At 46.5% G+C, this 15,519-nt stretch overlaps 1 protein-coding gene across 1 annotated transcript; it reads left to right on the top strand.

The window, feature by feature from the left end:
* Window positions 1-427: 427 nt before the first annotated feature.
* Window positions 428-1,663, top strand: LOC147495552 (uncharacterized). The gene has a single exon (XM_086568405.1). The coding sequence runs from the start codon at window positions 428-430 to the stop codon at window positions 1,661-1,663; it is 1,236 nt and encodes a 411-aa protein (XP_086424531.1).
* The last annotated feature ends 13,856 nt before the right edge of the window (window positions 1,664-15,519 follow it).

Genomic DNA, 15,519 nt, shown 5'->3' with positions numbered 1-15,519 from the left:
ACCTTTACATTACATTGGCGTGTGGTTTCGATTACTTGAGAACCACCTTGAGAACCACCTTAAATCGGTTCATCCATCCCTAACTCTCAAGCCCACGAAGCATGGTCACCTAGAAGCTCAAGTCCAAAGACCATGCCCACCAGGTTAGAATAACGAATGACAGCGATTTCCTTGCTCGGGAAGAAAATGCTACTTTTACTGCCAGGTGGATAGTTACCAAAGAACAACCAGTCGGCAACGGAGCAGAGAACAACATCAACGGCGTTAATCAACCATTAACGAGTTATCCCGAAGGATTGGTCAAGCGCCAAAGAAGGATTCGACCGCAGTTATTGCACAAGATGCTTAAGACGTATCAGCGCATCTCCGTTCAGCAGAGGGTCCTCAATAAACCCTCTCCACAAGACTTTATCCAGCCACGCTTTCCATGTGTACGACGCAAAGACGTGCGGTCGAAGATGTGGCTCGCTATATTCGAGTTTGGCACTTTACAGCTCACCCGAGTTTGATCATCTCCATTGCAGATTATTTTCCAGCCAGCCTTAAGGATGGCGCTCTTGATTGGTTCTTTTCACTGGAATCTGATTCTATTAAAACGTTCGAACAGCTTACTGATTTGTTCGCCAGCCAGTACGTCCACAACAGGCGGAAGAAGGCAGATCTGGATTCTTTGTTTCAATTATCATTCAAGGAAGACGAAACTATTCGTGAATTCCTAGGACGGTTCAAGGCCGAGCTGTTGTGCATGGAAAGCGGCTTGAAAGAATCTTTCGCCACATTGGCCTTTTCCAATGCTTGCCGAGTGCGGAACACCGACCTCTCCAGGTCGTTGATGAAGGAACGCCCGGAGACACTGTCCGAGCTTTACGCTCGCGTGGACAAGTATATCAAGTTGCAGGAAACTTTGAAACTCCACGGCTTAGACGAGAACCAAGAGGTGGCAGCAGTTTCAGATCGTACTCCACGGGCAAAGAAGCGCGCTAGATCGCTTGCACCAAAAGCCAGTACTCGATCAGACAACAGCAGAGAGTTCGCTATCCTGATGCGCTCCCCCAGTTACATTCTGGGTAAGATTAAGCGAGCCCCATTCTTCCGGCCCGAAGTGAGGCAACCAGTAGATCGGCCTGACAAGCCATTTTGTGCATTTCACAACGCAAAATGTCATGAAACTGATGCTTGCTGGGGGCTTAAACACTATCTCCAGGATCTAGTGGAAGCCGGCCATATCAAACAGTACACTAGCATTCCTGACGGCGACTTGAGACACAAACTGATGGCTCGCCGAATCCGCAGTCGATCTCCACCTCGCCGTCACTCCCAAGAGTTTCAAGGTCGTCCTCGCAGCAGAGGACGTCCACGAGATCGGTCGCGCCACGAGCGACGGCAGCACTCATCTGATCGGGACTATGATCGGACTATTCATGTGATTACTTTCCCGGACGATTCCGTAACCTCGTCCAGAGAGAAAAGACGTCGTGTCGGCGCTCTCCAAGAAGTCCATCATTTCACTTCACAGGCAGCTCACGCCCCGCGTGGTTCAGGTCGCAGCGTAGGCGATATCACTTTTACGGAGGCCGATTTAAGCAAAGTCTGCCTTCCTCACAATGATGCATTGGTCGTCCATGTCAAAATTAGCGGCCCCGGCGATCAAAGCCGTCTTTGATCCCGCAGCGTTCTGTGACATCTTGTTTTATCACACCATGCAAGAGATGAGTCTTCCCAAGTCTGTCCTCGTAGACCCGATCGCCCCCCTTTATGGGTTCAATGGTTCCAGGGCCGATCCCATTAGTGATATTATACTTCCAGTGTCGGTGGGATCTAGAGAGGACAAGATCACCTGCAATACACGGTTCTGCGTTCTAGACAGCAAGTCGCCATACAACGCCATACTCGGACGACGATGGATCCATCAGATGCAGGCGGTACCATCAACTTTGCATCAAGTTCTCCGTTTCCCAGGACCTCGAGGAATGATGGAACTTAGAAGCAATCAACTTGAAGCGTACCATTGTAACCAGGTCAAGTCAACAAATGAGACCGCTCGTGAATTGCTTCCCGCCGCACCTGAACCCACCAACTACACAACGGCACATGACTTAGTTGCCAAAATCCAGCCACGAACTGCCACGCAGAACGCTGGGGGCTCTTGCAAGCAGATTTTCTCTCCAATGCAGATGCCCGCACTTGCTCCCCAAGTCCTTCATTCGCCAGCGAAGACCTCCAGCATTGATCCCACTACAGTAACTTCATCAGTCAAAGTATCAGAGATCGTCTCAGCTCATGTTAGGCAGCCACAGTTGACAGCCGCAGCCACACCCTTAATGTGCTTGCAGCCAGGTCCCACTCCCCAGGTCGCGGATACCTCCGGCAGCGTTGCCAAACAGGTCGCTCCACCCTCAGCGACCAGTCATGTCGTCCCACCAAGTGTTCAGACCTCCCCCGATAGCGAGTCGCCAAGCAGTGCTTCGCCATCAGTTGCAAAACCTCCAGCGGCAGAAAAAGAAAAGGTGAATCTTGGCACCGAAGACGACCCCAAGTTTGTATATGTAGGGGCTAACCTCGACCCCACCATCAGAACCCACCTTGTAAATTTCTTATCTATGAATAAAGATGTTTTTGCTTGGTCGTATATCGATGTGCCTGGAATAGATCCCGCAGTCGCATGCCATAAATTAAATGTTAATCCCCATGCTAGACCAGTCCGACAACGACCCCGCCGACTATCCCTGCGTTTTCAAAAAGCCATCAACGACGAGGTCGACAAACTCAAGCAAGTCGGTTTTATCCGAAAAGTAGACTATCCGGAGTGGATCGCTAACATCGTGGGCGCATTACCCAAAAGAACGGAACGGTTAAGCTTTATCGTCGATTTTACTTAATGTAAATCGGGCTACTCAAAAGACAATTTTTCCCTACCTCGCGATCGATCGACTTGTCGACCCGGACTGTGGGTCATGAGCTTCTCTCCTTCATGGGCCAGCGTCGATGGGTACAACCAAATCCCACTCGCGAGGGAAGATCAAGAGAAGACCTCTTTCATAACGAGCAAAGGGATCTATTGCTACAACGTTCTCCCATTCGGCTTGAAAACGCCGAGCAACGTATCAACGCCGGGTCACCGACATGTTCCAAGACATGTTAGGCGACACCATGGAGGTCTACATCGATGATATGGTCGTCAAAAGCAAAAAGCCGGCGATCACCTCGCCCGCCTTGAAGCAAGCGTTCTCGATTACGCCCGTCACGGGCATGAAACTCAATCCAGAGAAATGCCTTTTGGAGCATCCTCCGGCAAGTTTTAGGGTATCAAGTGTCTCCGGCCGAGGGATCGGCGAAATCGGACCAGATCCGGCGTTCTTAGACATGCCCGATCCAGCGCCGCGAAGAAACAAATACAGAAATTGTCGGGCATGGTCGTTGCACTCAACCGATTCATATCAAGGGCATCCGATAAGTGTAGACCCGTTCTTGTAACTCCTTAAAAGGCGGCGGTTCTCATGGAGCGATCAGTGCCATCAAGCATTAAGCCACTCTCAAAGAGTACCTCACCACGCCCCCCGTCTTAGCTAAACCTGTAGATGGAGAGACTCTGGGGCTCTATCTGGCAGTATCCGATTTTGCAATCAGCTCAGTTCTCTTCAAAGAGGAAAACAATTCAGAAAAACCGATCTACTTCACAAGCAAGGCGGCCACGGCGAAAAAGAATTACTCCTTCCTGGAAAGAGCAGTACTTGCTTTGTTATATTCGGCACGGAAGTTCAGGCCTTACTTTCAGGCGCATCAAATCAAAGTTCTTACCGACCTCCCATTGAAGAAAATTCTCCACAAAGAAAACAAAACTACTTTCGGATGGCGGTTTGGGCGAAGAACTTCGGCGAACACCACGGAATTAAGTACCACGAATTTCCCGGAAGGGGACAGTCGTTGCCGATTTTTCTAGCCGGATTTCCACGTTGATGACCCCAATTGGGAACAAGAGACCGACCTCCCGTTTTGAAGGAGCACATCAAATCCACCCGGTCTCTCTTTGTAGATGGTTCTAGCAATCCCGGCGGCAGCGGCATCGGGGTTGTCTTAGTTTCACCCGATGGAACGGTGATGGAAAAGTCCGTTCGCATCGACTTTGCCACTTCCAACAATGAGGCGGAGTACAAAGTAATCGATCGGGGGACTTCAGATATGGGCTGCAGCTCGGTGTCCGCAGCTCAAGTATTTAGCGACTTCGAATCCGGTTTGTTCGCCAGGTCGCAAAAGAGTACACTACCCATGAAGGTAATCTTTCAAAATATCTTCAGGTCGTTCATCAATTATTGCCTTCTTTTAAGCAGGTACACATACATCATTTCTTGTGTGACGAGAACCGTCATGCGGACAGTTTAGCTTACCTCGCAACCCAGACCCCAAGCTGCACCCCAAGACAACTACTCATAGAAATAGTCGATCGACCTGCGTACCAAGTCGAGCACACCTTGACAATAAGCGACCTATTCCCCCTCTCCGCCAGTCAGCTGAGTCAAACTTGGATGCAGCCTATCATCGATTATATCCTGCACGGCGCGCTCCCTGAGGAGCGCACCAAGGCTAAGCAGATCCCCTATCAAGCACGACGTTATTGTTTACTCCATAACAAATTGTTCAGGAAATCCGCTGGTGGCCCACACTTGCGATGCCTCACTCCAGAGCAGGGTCAGTTAGTTTTCGCAGAGATCCACGAAGGAGAATGTGGAAATCACGCCGGCGGTCGCTCTTTAGCCCATAAGGCCATTTCACAAGGATATTTTTGGCCCCGTATGCAGATCGATGCTAAAGCATACGTCCTCAAATGTGTCAAGTGTCAAACATTTGGCCACAATATCATCCAACCTGCTCGCGAACTGATCAGTATAGCCAGCCCATGGCCATTCCACATGTGGGGCATGGACATCATGGGACCATTCATCTCACAGAAAAGTACGGGTTTCCGCTTTGTCTTAGCCGCAACCGACTACTTCACCAAGTGGGTCGAGGCTATTCCTTTAGCACACGTCAAAGAGTCACATGTCAGAAATTTCATCTGGACCCACATCATCACCAGGTTTGGGTTGCCACATACATTAGTAATGGATAATGGGCCCCAGTTCAAAGGCAGAACGGTCAAAGAGTTTCTAGCCAAGTGGAAGATCATTCACGCATTTTCTACTCCACAAGATGCCGAGTAATGGTCGGTAAAGCCCGAACAAAGCAATCTTGGAAAACTTGAAGAAAAAGATTGAAAAGAATAAGAGCCAATGGCCAAATCAATTGGAGAATATTCTCTGGGCTCACCGCACCTGTAGACACCCCATTTTTGCACCTCAGGCATAATTCATTCACGATTTTGCCTTGAATTAAATTTGATCATATAAGGTGATTTGCTTTCTAGAGTCTTCATTTCTATATCAAACTTCTTTCTTTTCATCTTCTTTTAGCGTCTTTAGACTCTCCTCATCATGTTCTAGCTATGGCTGAAGTTTCGTTGCTTTCTGAGTTTTGAGTTGAAAATGACCAAAATGCCCCTGTAACCCTTTGGAGCCCAAATCTCGTTTTTTCCACTCTTTCTTTGGATGAGATTATTTCATATTTGAATTCCCCTTGAAAAATCCTTCGAAATGAGTACAAGCTTGCCTAGGTTCCTTTTGGATTTTGGAAACCCTAATCTTGCCATATCCCGTTTCAGCCCGTTGTTCGCACTGTTGAGTGCAACGTTTTTTTTGGAGTAAGATTTCGACCCAAGGGTATTTTTAAGAGTTCATGGACCTTCCTAATGGATTAGTTAACAATTTTTGTGAAGAAGAGTTTGCCTAATTTTGACCCAGTCAAAGGGAATTTGCAGTATTTGAAAATATGGTCAAAGTGGGCCTTTTTGTGGATTTTGGACCCGTGCTCATGGACTGTGGATCCAGCTCGAGTTGGACCTTTTTATTAGGGTTTCTAGCCCATTTTCTAGCCTCCAAAACCTAGAGAACCTTCCTTAATTGTTTGATTTGATTTGATCCCTAAAATCAAGAATATTCTAGAGAATATGCCATTTTGGAGCCAAGTTTGGAAACCCTGGATTATGGGCTCATTAAGGACGTGTAGGGCTTGATTTTTGCCCTAATCCATCTGAAATATCCAAAACCAAGGGCCAAGATCGCACCCCTTATCCCACCTCTTGAATCAAGGGCCGGTTAGGAGGTGCAACCGAAAAAGAGATCAAGCCATTGGATTTTTTCTTCATCAACACTCGACCATTAGATCAAACTCATTACCATATTGAAATCCATCCCAAAAGCTATAAATATGGGTCTCATTCACCCATAAAAAAATAATAATCTAGAGCAAGCTAGAGCTAGGAATTCGGAGTTAATAATGACCTAGTTATTGAGCTAATAGCCTTCTTTTTCTTGATGTTCTTCATTTTTTCTTTCTAGTTCTTCATTTTAGCCTTCTTTTTCTTCTTGTCGATCTTGAGTAGAAACTTCTTTTCACCAAAAGTTGTTTTTTTCCTCAAATCACCTGTTTCAATCCAAAAATCACAGTTATCAGTTCAAAATCAAGTTTATCATCAATCAATCAATCAATCTACAATCAAGTATGAGGCAACATTCCAAACAAGGTGACATCTTTCTTTTTTCTTTTATTTCCTTTAGCATTGCATATTAGGTTATCTTTTTTTATTATAGCATATAGTTATTAGTTTTTAATCCAACTTGGTAGATTAATTTTTCAAGCTTTCTTCGTTTGCCTATCTTAACACGTTACACCTCAATAGAAGTAAAGTTTGGTTTTACCAGCGATTGTGGGTGCCTAACACCTTCCCACATCGTTACCTTGACTCCCGAACCAATAATCATCTAGTTTCGAGGGGTTAGTCCTTCACATAGGTTTTACTCAACTTTTCCTTAATAAAGTTAGTGGCTTACTCTAAAAGCAATTGTATAGACTTAGGTACACATTTTTGTGCACGGCACCTACGGCTAGATCGATGCCGTGAATCACCATTCTCCTTATGTTATGGCACAGAAGCCGTAATTCCCACCGAGCTAACAGTCACTACGACTCGATCAGAACTTGTCGAGTTAGGACACAACGACTCTGTGTTAGCACGAGAAGTCGACCTGTTGGAAGAAAAGCGGGACTTAGCTGCCATCAGAATCGCATCTTATCAGCAAATTCTGAAGAACTCCTACAACAAGCGAGTTCATTCTCGGTCTTTTCAACCTGGGGACCTAGTGCTAAAGAAGACGCAAGACGACTCCAAGTTAGGTCCCACATGGGAAGGCCCCTATATCGTGGAACGCGTCGTCGGCAATGGAGCATACTGGATAAGAACCCAAGAGGGGAAGATGTTGCCTCGACCTTGGAATACCTATCTACTAAAAAAAATTTACCAGTAGCGACATTCATGTTGTATATCCTTTTTATTTACATTTATGAAAAATACGTTCCTTGTGTTGACTAATACAATCTAATCTACTTAATCGTATTGGCAAGTTAAACAGTTTACACAGCATTGATGATCAACACGTTTACTTAGTCCGCCATCCTCAACCAACAACACGCTGTCGCAAACGAGAACGCTCTCCGCGAGCATACAGCTCTCTGGAGCTTACAGGCTACATCGCCTCTCCAACTCTTGTAACGTCGAGGACCTATATTTCTAGGATCGACCACACGAGAACGCTCTCCATGCGAATATCTGACTCTCGGAGCTTACAGCTACGTCGCCTCTCCAACTCTTGTAACATCGAGGACCTATATTTCTAAGATCGACCACACGAGAACGGCTCTCCGCGAATTATCTGACTCTCTGGAGCTTACAGGCTATCGCCTCTCCAACTCTTGTAACGCGTCGAGGACCTATATTTCTAGGATCGACCACACGAGAACGCTCTCCGCGAGCATACAGCTCTTTGGAGCTTACAGGCTACATCGCCTCTCCAACTCTTGTAACGTCGAGGACCTATATCTCTAGGATCGACCACACGAGAACGCTCTCCGCGAGCATACAGCTCTCTGGAGCTTACAGGCTACATCGCCTCTCCAACCCTTGTAACGTCGAGGACCTATATTTCTAGGATCGACTAAACAAGAACGCTCTCCGTGAGCAAACAGCTCTCTGGAGCACACCGGCTATTTCGCCTCTCCAATGCCTGTCCCGTCGACGACCTATATTTCTAGACTGGACTACACGGCCGAACGCATGTTTCTAGAATCCTACGTAGAATGCTAGCTACACACAAGTACACGGAAACATGCATACGGAACATCACCAATAACATTATATGATCATTCGCCACAACAACTACTTCCACCGATCTGCTGGGATTACCCAGAAAATCCAGATCGGTGCTCATTACAAAATTAACAAAGTATCGAACTGCCACTTTCGTGGAAACCAGTTCTCTGCAAGAAAAAGGCGAACTGCTCAGGCAAGCCTGAAAACACAGCTCTATTGTTAACTCCCGATATAAGAGAGGGAAATGTACACAGAACTTACAAATCATGGCTGACAGAGACAAATCAAGATCACCTTCTCAACTCTCACTGATGACATGATTATCTTCTGGTGCTGCGCTAGTCGAAGCGGTATGCCGAGCCGACCTCAGCATCACTCGCATCTCATGCCCTCGTTCACCTTCGCGACTTTCGCTTTCTTCAATAAGATCGCATTCTTCGTCCAAAGCGGCATAGGCGAGACAGGCTTCAGTATACGCCCTCTTCGCTTTGCGCGCCACCTTCTGACACTTCTTAGCATAAGCAGTCACCATAGCTAGTTCCCTTTCTAACTCCGTCACGTCCGTCACTAATGCAGCATTCTCAGCCGTAGCGTTCTGGTAATTGGTAGTCATCACTTCCAGTTTTCTCTTGTCTGCCCCCCACGCAGCTCGCATACATCCTAGCTCGACGTGAGGGTTGCCATCCATCTCCGCGTTTTGTACAACATCTTTCAGCTTGTCATATCCTGCAAAAAACTGCATGAAGCAAGTTAAAGAATCAGTTTGCCTTAGTAACTGACATAACAACTTCGGTTATCGAGTTTACCAAACAAGCGCCATATCCATCGTCCCCCATGGCGTGTCCATGTCCTCATCCTTCACCTCGCCTTTATCACCATCCAAGATCTTATCCCGCCCGGGACACCGGGTCGCTATGGGCGCCAAGTGGAAGCTACAGTCTGAGCGTTTCACCATACGCTTCTTCCCAGTCCTCCCCATGTAGTAGAATTCACTCCCCACATCACCACAGCGCGGGGACGACCTCTCGCCAGCGACTGCGACCTCGCCTCAGGTCGCTACACTCTGCAGCATGACGATCAGTGTCGCCTACCCGCCGTGGCGACCTAAAGACAATGTCGCCAGACGGACGTCCAGCCCCCCTAGGACGCTTGTGACTCTTCGCTTCTGCAGCCTCAGCTTCCTCTTCCCATGATCGTCATGCACGTGAGGCTCAAACTCCATATTTTCCATTATCAGCGGAGAAGTCTCCCTCGTGCTGTTCCTTCCCCTTGCATACGGATGACATCTCGCCATGATAAAAACCTAGACCACAAACGTACTATCACACGAGCTATAGTTTTTACACTAACCTTTTATCAACGAAAGAAGTCTCCCAGCAGAGAATAAACATACCTGGATAAGCAGCAATGGCGGAGAGGCACAGCAAATGCGTAGAGCAAGTAGGCAGACTGAAGCTTTGGGAAGAAGGCAAGCAAATACTTGTCTTGGTATATGATAAGCCGTTTTTATTCAAAAGGAAACGTCTTTTCCTAAGCGCCTTTTAATTACCTTGAGACGCCAAACGCCATTTGCCTGCCATCATTACGTTCCTTGAACCGCTCGTATCCCTCCACGTGTCAGGCACGTGTGGAAACACTACTGTTAGCGGCACTGAACACGAAACGTTTCGACTTGCCTCACAGAACTGCAGCCAGCGATGATCGTCGCCTTCGTTTCTGAGCACCACCTCCGAAGCTCTGAGATAATTTCACAACAACACGCTCATGCAAACATCTCCGCCAGACGCCGAGAAGTTGTCATTACAACATACCTACCATTCTTCGCCACATGCACCGTCACCACACACAATTATAGTTGAGCAAGCAGTAATAAAGAAATAAGCAACAATCATGGCATACGCACAAGCACCGATCTATATTAGCAAGATAGCAAAATAATATGTTAACCGGGTTGCTGAGATTACTCAGGAAATCCAACCCGGCTAAATAATCTTCGTTATCACCGAAAACCCGGCCGACGAACGGAGCACACCGGTCGTTTCTTCAGACTTAAGCATACAGGTAACAAGACGAACTGCCTAGGTTACCCCAGGAGACCAGCTCTATTGTATCACAGCTTATAAGCTGACAGTACTAAATAACAAAATTACAAATCGCCACCTCCGGGCTCCATAATTAGTTCTCCTGGCTGAAGCGATTCATCAATCTCAGCATCCGTACCAGTCACTATCACAGATACTCCATCCAGCTCTAAACTCATCGCATCGGACCGCGGTAGCATCGATCCACGGTATCCGCGATTCGCGGGCAAAACCTCTGAAGCAACAGGAGCACTACTAATTCCTCCTGGCACCCGTTCTACCCCGAGGTAAGACGTGCAACGTGCATGATCTGTCTTCAAAGCGTTGTAATCTGCCTCCAGTTCAACGAAATCTGCATCCAGAACATCATAGGCTTTGGTAGCGTCCTGAGCAACCTTCTTGCAGTGTAAGGCATAATCGTTCAACCTACCAATCTCCACAATCGCTGCCAGGACATTCTCTTCAGCTCCTTGTAGTTTTTGCCTCAGCTCTTCAGCTTCCGTGTCTTTCAACATCTTGGCCAGACTCAGCTCTTGATGAGCTTTCTTCAGACCTTCCAGTTCCTCGCGTTCCATCTTCGAGGCCTCCTGGACGTTCTTCAGCTCATCAGACAGCTTCACCACCGTCTCTCTATCCGCCTCCGGCTAATCGGCAATCTCCTTCAATTTTGAAACCCACTTACCAACCGCAAATATATACACGTATGGTTAATAGCCACAACACAATAAGCGTCTATACACGAGACAAACTACATCAAACAAAGATAGATATGCATACCAAACATTGGGCAATTTCCATTCGGCCTCGTTATCGGGTGCCACCCTTTATCATCCAAATCCTCCTGCGATTGCCATCCGAGCTATCCGTTCTAGAAGGCAACCCGATATCTTACTCGATCTGAAGTTACTGATCCACTTCGGCTTCCGCGATTCGTTCGCCCCATTCTCATCCAGAAACCACGAATCGCCCCTCTTAAGTCGTCGGTCACCATAACAGCTTTTCCACTTGCCTTTACGTGGAGCTTTTCGCTTTCGCTAGTGGACTGGATTCACGCCTCCGTCGGCGCGATAGACCGCCCCCGAAGTGGCCAAGTCCATGACCCTTTCAGTCGTGCTCCACTCCGGCGCGAAACCATAGCCCCAGCTGGGCCACCATCGGAACCGCCCGCGGCGTTAGAGCTCTCCAAGAGCGTGCCGCGCTACTTTTATAGTTCGGGCAGCGTCTTGCTCCGAGGCGTCGCGCGGCCTCTTCTCCGACCTGCTCCTCGCCGAGGATTGAAAACCACCGTTTCCTTGTTCCACGAGGTGCATCGATCGAACCTCCTTCGGTGGCGAAGCTTCGATCCTCCCGGCCCGAGGTACCACCTCTAGCGTCGCCTCGCACCGCCATGCGCCCGTTGCCTCTCTTCTCGCGTTACTAAGTCACTCGTTCGCGCCTCCATCAGCTCTTCCCTTATTTGACCTCGAGCTCGGTCTTTTTGCGCCTTCCTTTTTTCCCGGATCGCAGCCCCACCCTTTTCCACAAAAAAGTGTGTAACTTCAGGCGAGGCTTTCGCGCTTCTCTTCCACGAGGTAACCGCGAACCTCTCTATTTCCCCACGGTCAGTTCGCTTCTTCAAGGAAAACTCTGCAGTCAAAGTAAAACAAGGACCTGTTAGAATAACTATCAAACGTTCTGACAAGGAACAACAAATAAATGTCCTACCCACCGGATATGTTACAAATCCTAGTTTGCAGTATACACCCGTTCACACAGTAGTTGCCAACTAGCAACAACGGCCTCTTAGTCCAGGCCTCATTACTTACTCCATCGATCACAGCAGAACGCGTCGTCATGGTTTGCAAGCTAAAGTTCATGTTCCCCGATCGCCGTACCACATAGTGTTCCACTATGTCAGATACCCTTATGTCATATTCCCCACTCGCATTCAGCAGGTCGAACACCTTAAATAATCGCCAGGTGTTACCTACGAACTGACAGGGAGACTTCCAACAAAGCGCCAAGAAGTCGCATACCAGTTTCGAGAACGGTATGTGCATATGCGCTCTCAGCTGGCCCTCACAGATTATTATTCCACCATTCGGCGGGTTGTACTCCTCACTACGAACATTTTCACTCAATCGTGGTTCGTATATTTCCAGGTCAGGGACATTAATCCCATATGCTGCCCTCAGTTCGGGGAACGAGTTAGCAGCACGACGGTTTACACTTCTAAGGGGCACATCGCTTGATGACGACATATCCCCTCGACCTGACGTACTGGCTACGTCACCTCCTGACCTAGATCGGGCATTACCCTCACCTATCCTATCCTCTTCTTCCAAATCAACCTCCACACCAACACTCACTGCTTCTTCATCCTCGTACTCTCCACAACTCAAGGATATCTCTTGGACCTCCTCCGATCGAGTGTCATCAGAATCAGACATTATGGCAAGTTTTTCCTACCAATTACTCAAGCTGAAACCCTATACCCTTATGATGACCTACCTATTTAGCAAAACGCAATGACAGGGAGGAAAGCAAATTGAAAATAGAAAGATAACAGCAGCAGAAGCACTCACCTGAGGAACCCTAGCTTGCATTTTTGTGGAAGAAGAAAACACGCAATGCCTTCTCGATGTCCCAAATTTTATTTTGTATAAACCGCCTGTTCAGTTACCAAGAAGTTATGATTACAGCCTAGGCTATAGCCCGCACACGTGTTCCAAGGTACTGTCTTTTCAACAGTTCCGAATAATGCGGCGACACGTTTCTCTCTCAACTACTATGATTCTGTCACGTGCATGTTACGACATACCTTCCCTTTCCCGCCAAAGCATCAGCATGCGTGAATTCGAAAGTCATGTCGTCCTGGTCGAGTCGTCCACCATAGCTCGCTCACGTTCCACACATTCTTTCTCTCAGCATAACGTTTCTTGTGGCATAAACACTCTACTGAGAGGGGGCTGTGTAGGGGAGCGATATCTTATCATGCACGCGTGCAACGTAAGCGAACTCAGGACATCGACCCTCAAGACCGAACTGTGAGCAGCTCCCTCAAGAACACCCCGTCACAAATAACTCAATGACGCCGCGACCTCCAAGAACGACCTCCACGAAAAAGGAGGACAAAGATCGACCCTCAAGACCGAACTGTGAGCAGCTCCCTCAAGAACACCCGATCTAAATGACCTCAATGACGCGACCTCCAAGAACGACCTACGAGAAAGGAGGACAAAGATATTTTTGAATGCGACGAAAGCACATGACATTCGTGTAATGATCACCATCGGGGGGTAATCATTACCCATCCCCGAAATAGGGGTAACCTCGCCAACACCCAATCAGCCGCAGGGACTTATAATATAACCAAAATTTCAACACTCATTCACGATCTCCACCTTACACGTGTACCATAGACACACATGTCTACTAGATGGACAATTCCCTAAGCCTATAAATACCACCTGATTGAACTACGTCGGGGCCTGATTCCTCTCTCCCCAGAAAGAAAAGAAAGAAAGGAAAAGAGAAAACCAACAAGAGGATACGTAGGCAGTTCGCTCATAAGCGAACCCGGTCCCAACAAGAAACCCAAAACACACCTTTACAATGAGAAGTTGGGAAAAGAAAGGAATTGTATGAGTTGAATAGGTATCAAGTGTCAGGTGATAAGTTTGGTAGTTCCTCAAATTTTTAGTAGTTGGTGATTACGTTCCCGGGAAAGTTCTGATCTTATCAAGAACAGCTCACGCCTTTTGCTGTTCTTGATACGCGTTTTGCTGTTCTTGATATGCTCATATACGGTTAGATCATTAATTCAAGATTAAAACAATGTTTTGAAAACCGAACCGTGATCGAACTGATTTTTTGTTAAAATGATTCAACCAGGTTCAACTATGGTTGGACTCAAAATTTTTGGGGGCCGCGGTGACACCCCGATAAATGGGACTAGCCCCATTTGACAAAAAGTAAAACAATAATACTTATTTTTTATACGTCTTTTTACACTCTACATGCCCATAGTTCTACGGTAGACAGTTGCCGCGAGATCTCATATCCCACGGCAGGCAACTGCCGCGAGATCGCACAATCCACGGCATCGGGTTGCCGCGAGATCGCATCCCACCCACAAAAGCGGTTGTCGCAAAGATATTTTTTTGTGTTTTTTGTTTTTTTTTCACTTCAAATTTTGCGTATTGAACACACACGATATATGGATACCTCATTTTCTTCTTTAAAGTTTCTTTATACACTCCAAGAACAACACCAAAACCATGACAAAAAAAATATACAATCGAGCCATAATTTTGCTATCTCATGGCAAATATTTTCATATGTTATAAGAAAATTTTGTGATCAAATTAATGAAGAAGAGTTTTGATAATTAATACAAACAAAGACTCCATTTTAGTAAACAAAATCATCTCGCAGCAACTAACTTTTTTTATGGTAGCTATTAAAAAAAAAATTAAAAAGACCAATGGCAGCCACCTTCCATGGGATATGGGATCTCATGGCAACCCGATGCCGTGGATTGTGAGATCCCGTGGCAAGTGCTTGCCGTTAGTGTTTTTTGTGTATTTAATGGAAGGGTGCTAGTCCTATTTATGGGGGTGCCAATACCGCGGCCCATTTTTTAATAATTACAATAATAAAATAAATAAATATATGTTTTAATTCAATATTAGTTGGTATTATATATCAAAACGAATTTCTTATACAAGAAACACATTGTAGCATGTTGGTTTGGACTTTGTAGTATCTTGTTTAGGTGCTAATGAACCAGTTCAACCACGTTTTAAGCTTAGACCGAGAGTCCAACCAAAAACTCAAATTTTAACTGACCCGAACCGAAAATGTACCAGTTCCGATCGGACCCCGGTTTAACCACCGGTCCAGTTTTCTAAACACTGGATTAAAAGCATAATTACAAGATTTTCTTTTATTTTCATTTCTCAAACTCTTTTTTTGCTCCCAGCGTTGATTCCTCCAAGCACTCCAAGGGAATTATCAGCTCGTCTCAATTTTTCCACAAAAAAAGGGTAGTTACACTTCGCACAAAATCCTCAAAATTTCAGATTTTACTAGTTTGTCCCTCAGTCATAACTAGAAAGGAAATAAAAAGGAAATGGAGACAAAACAAAAAATAGGAATCAAAATATAAAAAACACGATGCATTAAGAACAAACTAACAAGAAGATGATATTATTGTTA

The sequence above is a fragment of the Coptis chinensis genome, chromosome 6 (assembly GCF_015680905.1).
Source record: "Coptis chinensis isolate HL-2020 chromosome 6, ASM1568090v1, whole genome shotgun sequence".
NCBI lineage: Eukaryota > Viridiplantae > Streptophyta > Magnoliopsida > Ranunculales > Ranunculaceae > Coptis > Coptis chinensis.
The sequence above is the reverse complement of the archived record's forward strand: the minus strand, read 5'-3'. Positions and strand labels throughout refer to the sequence as shown.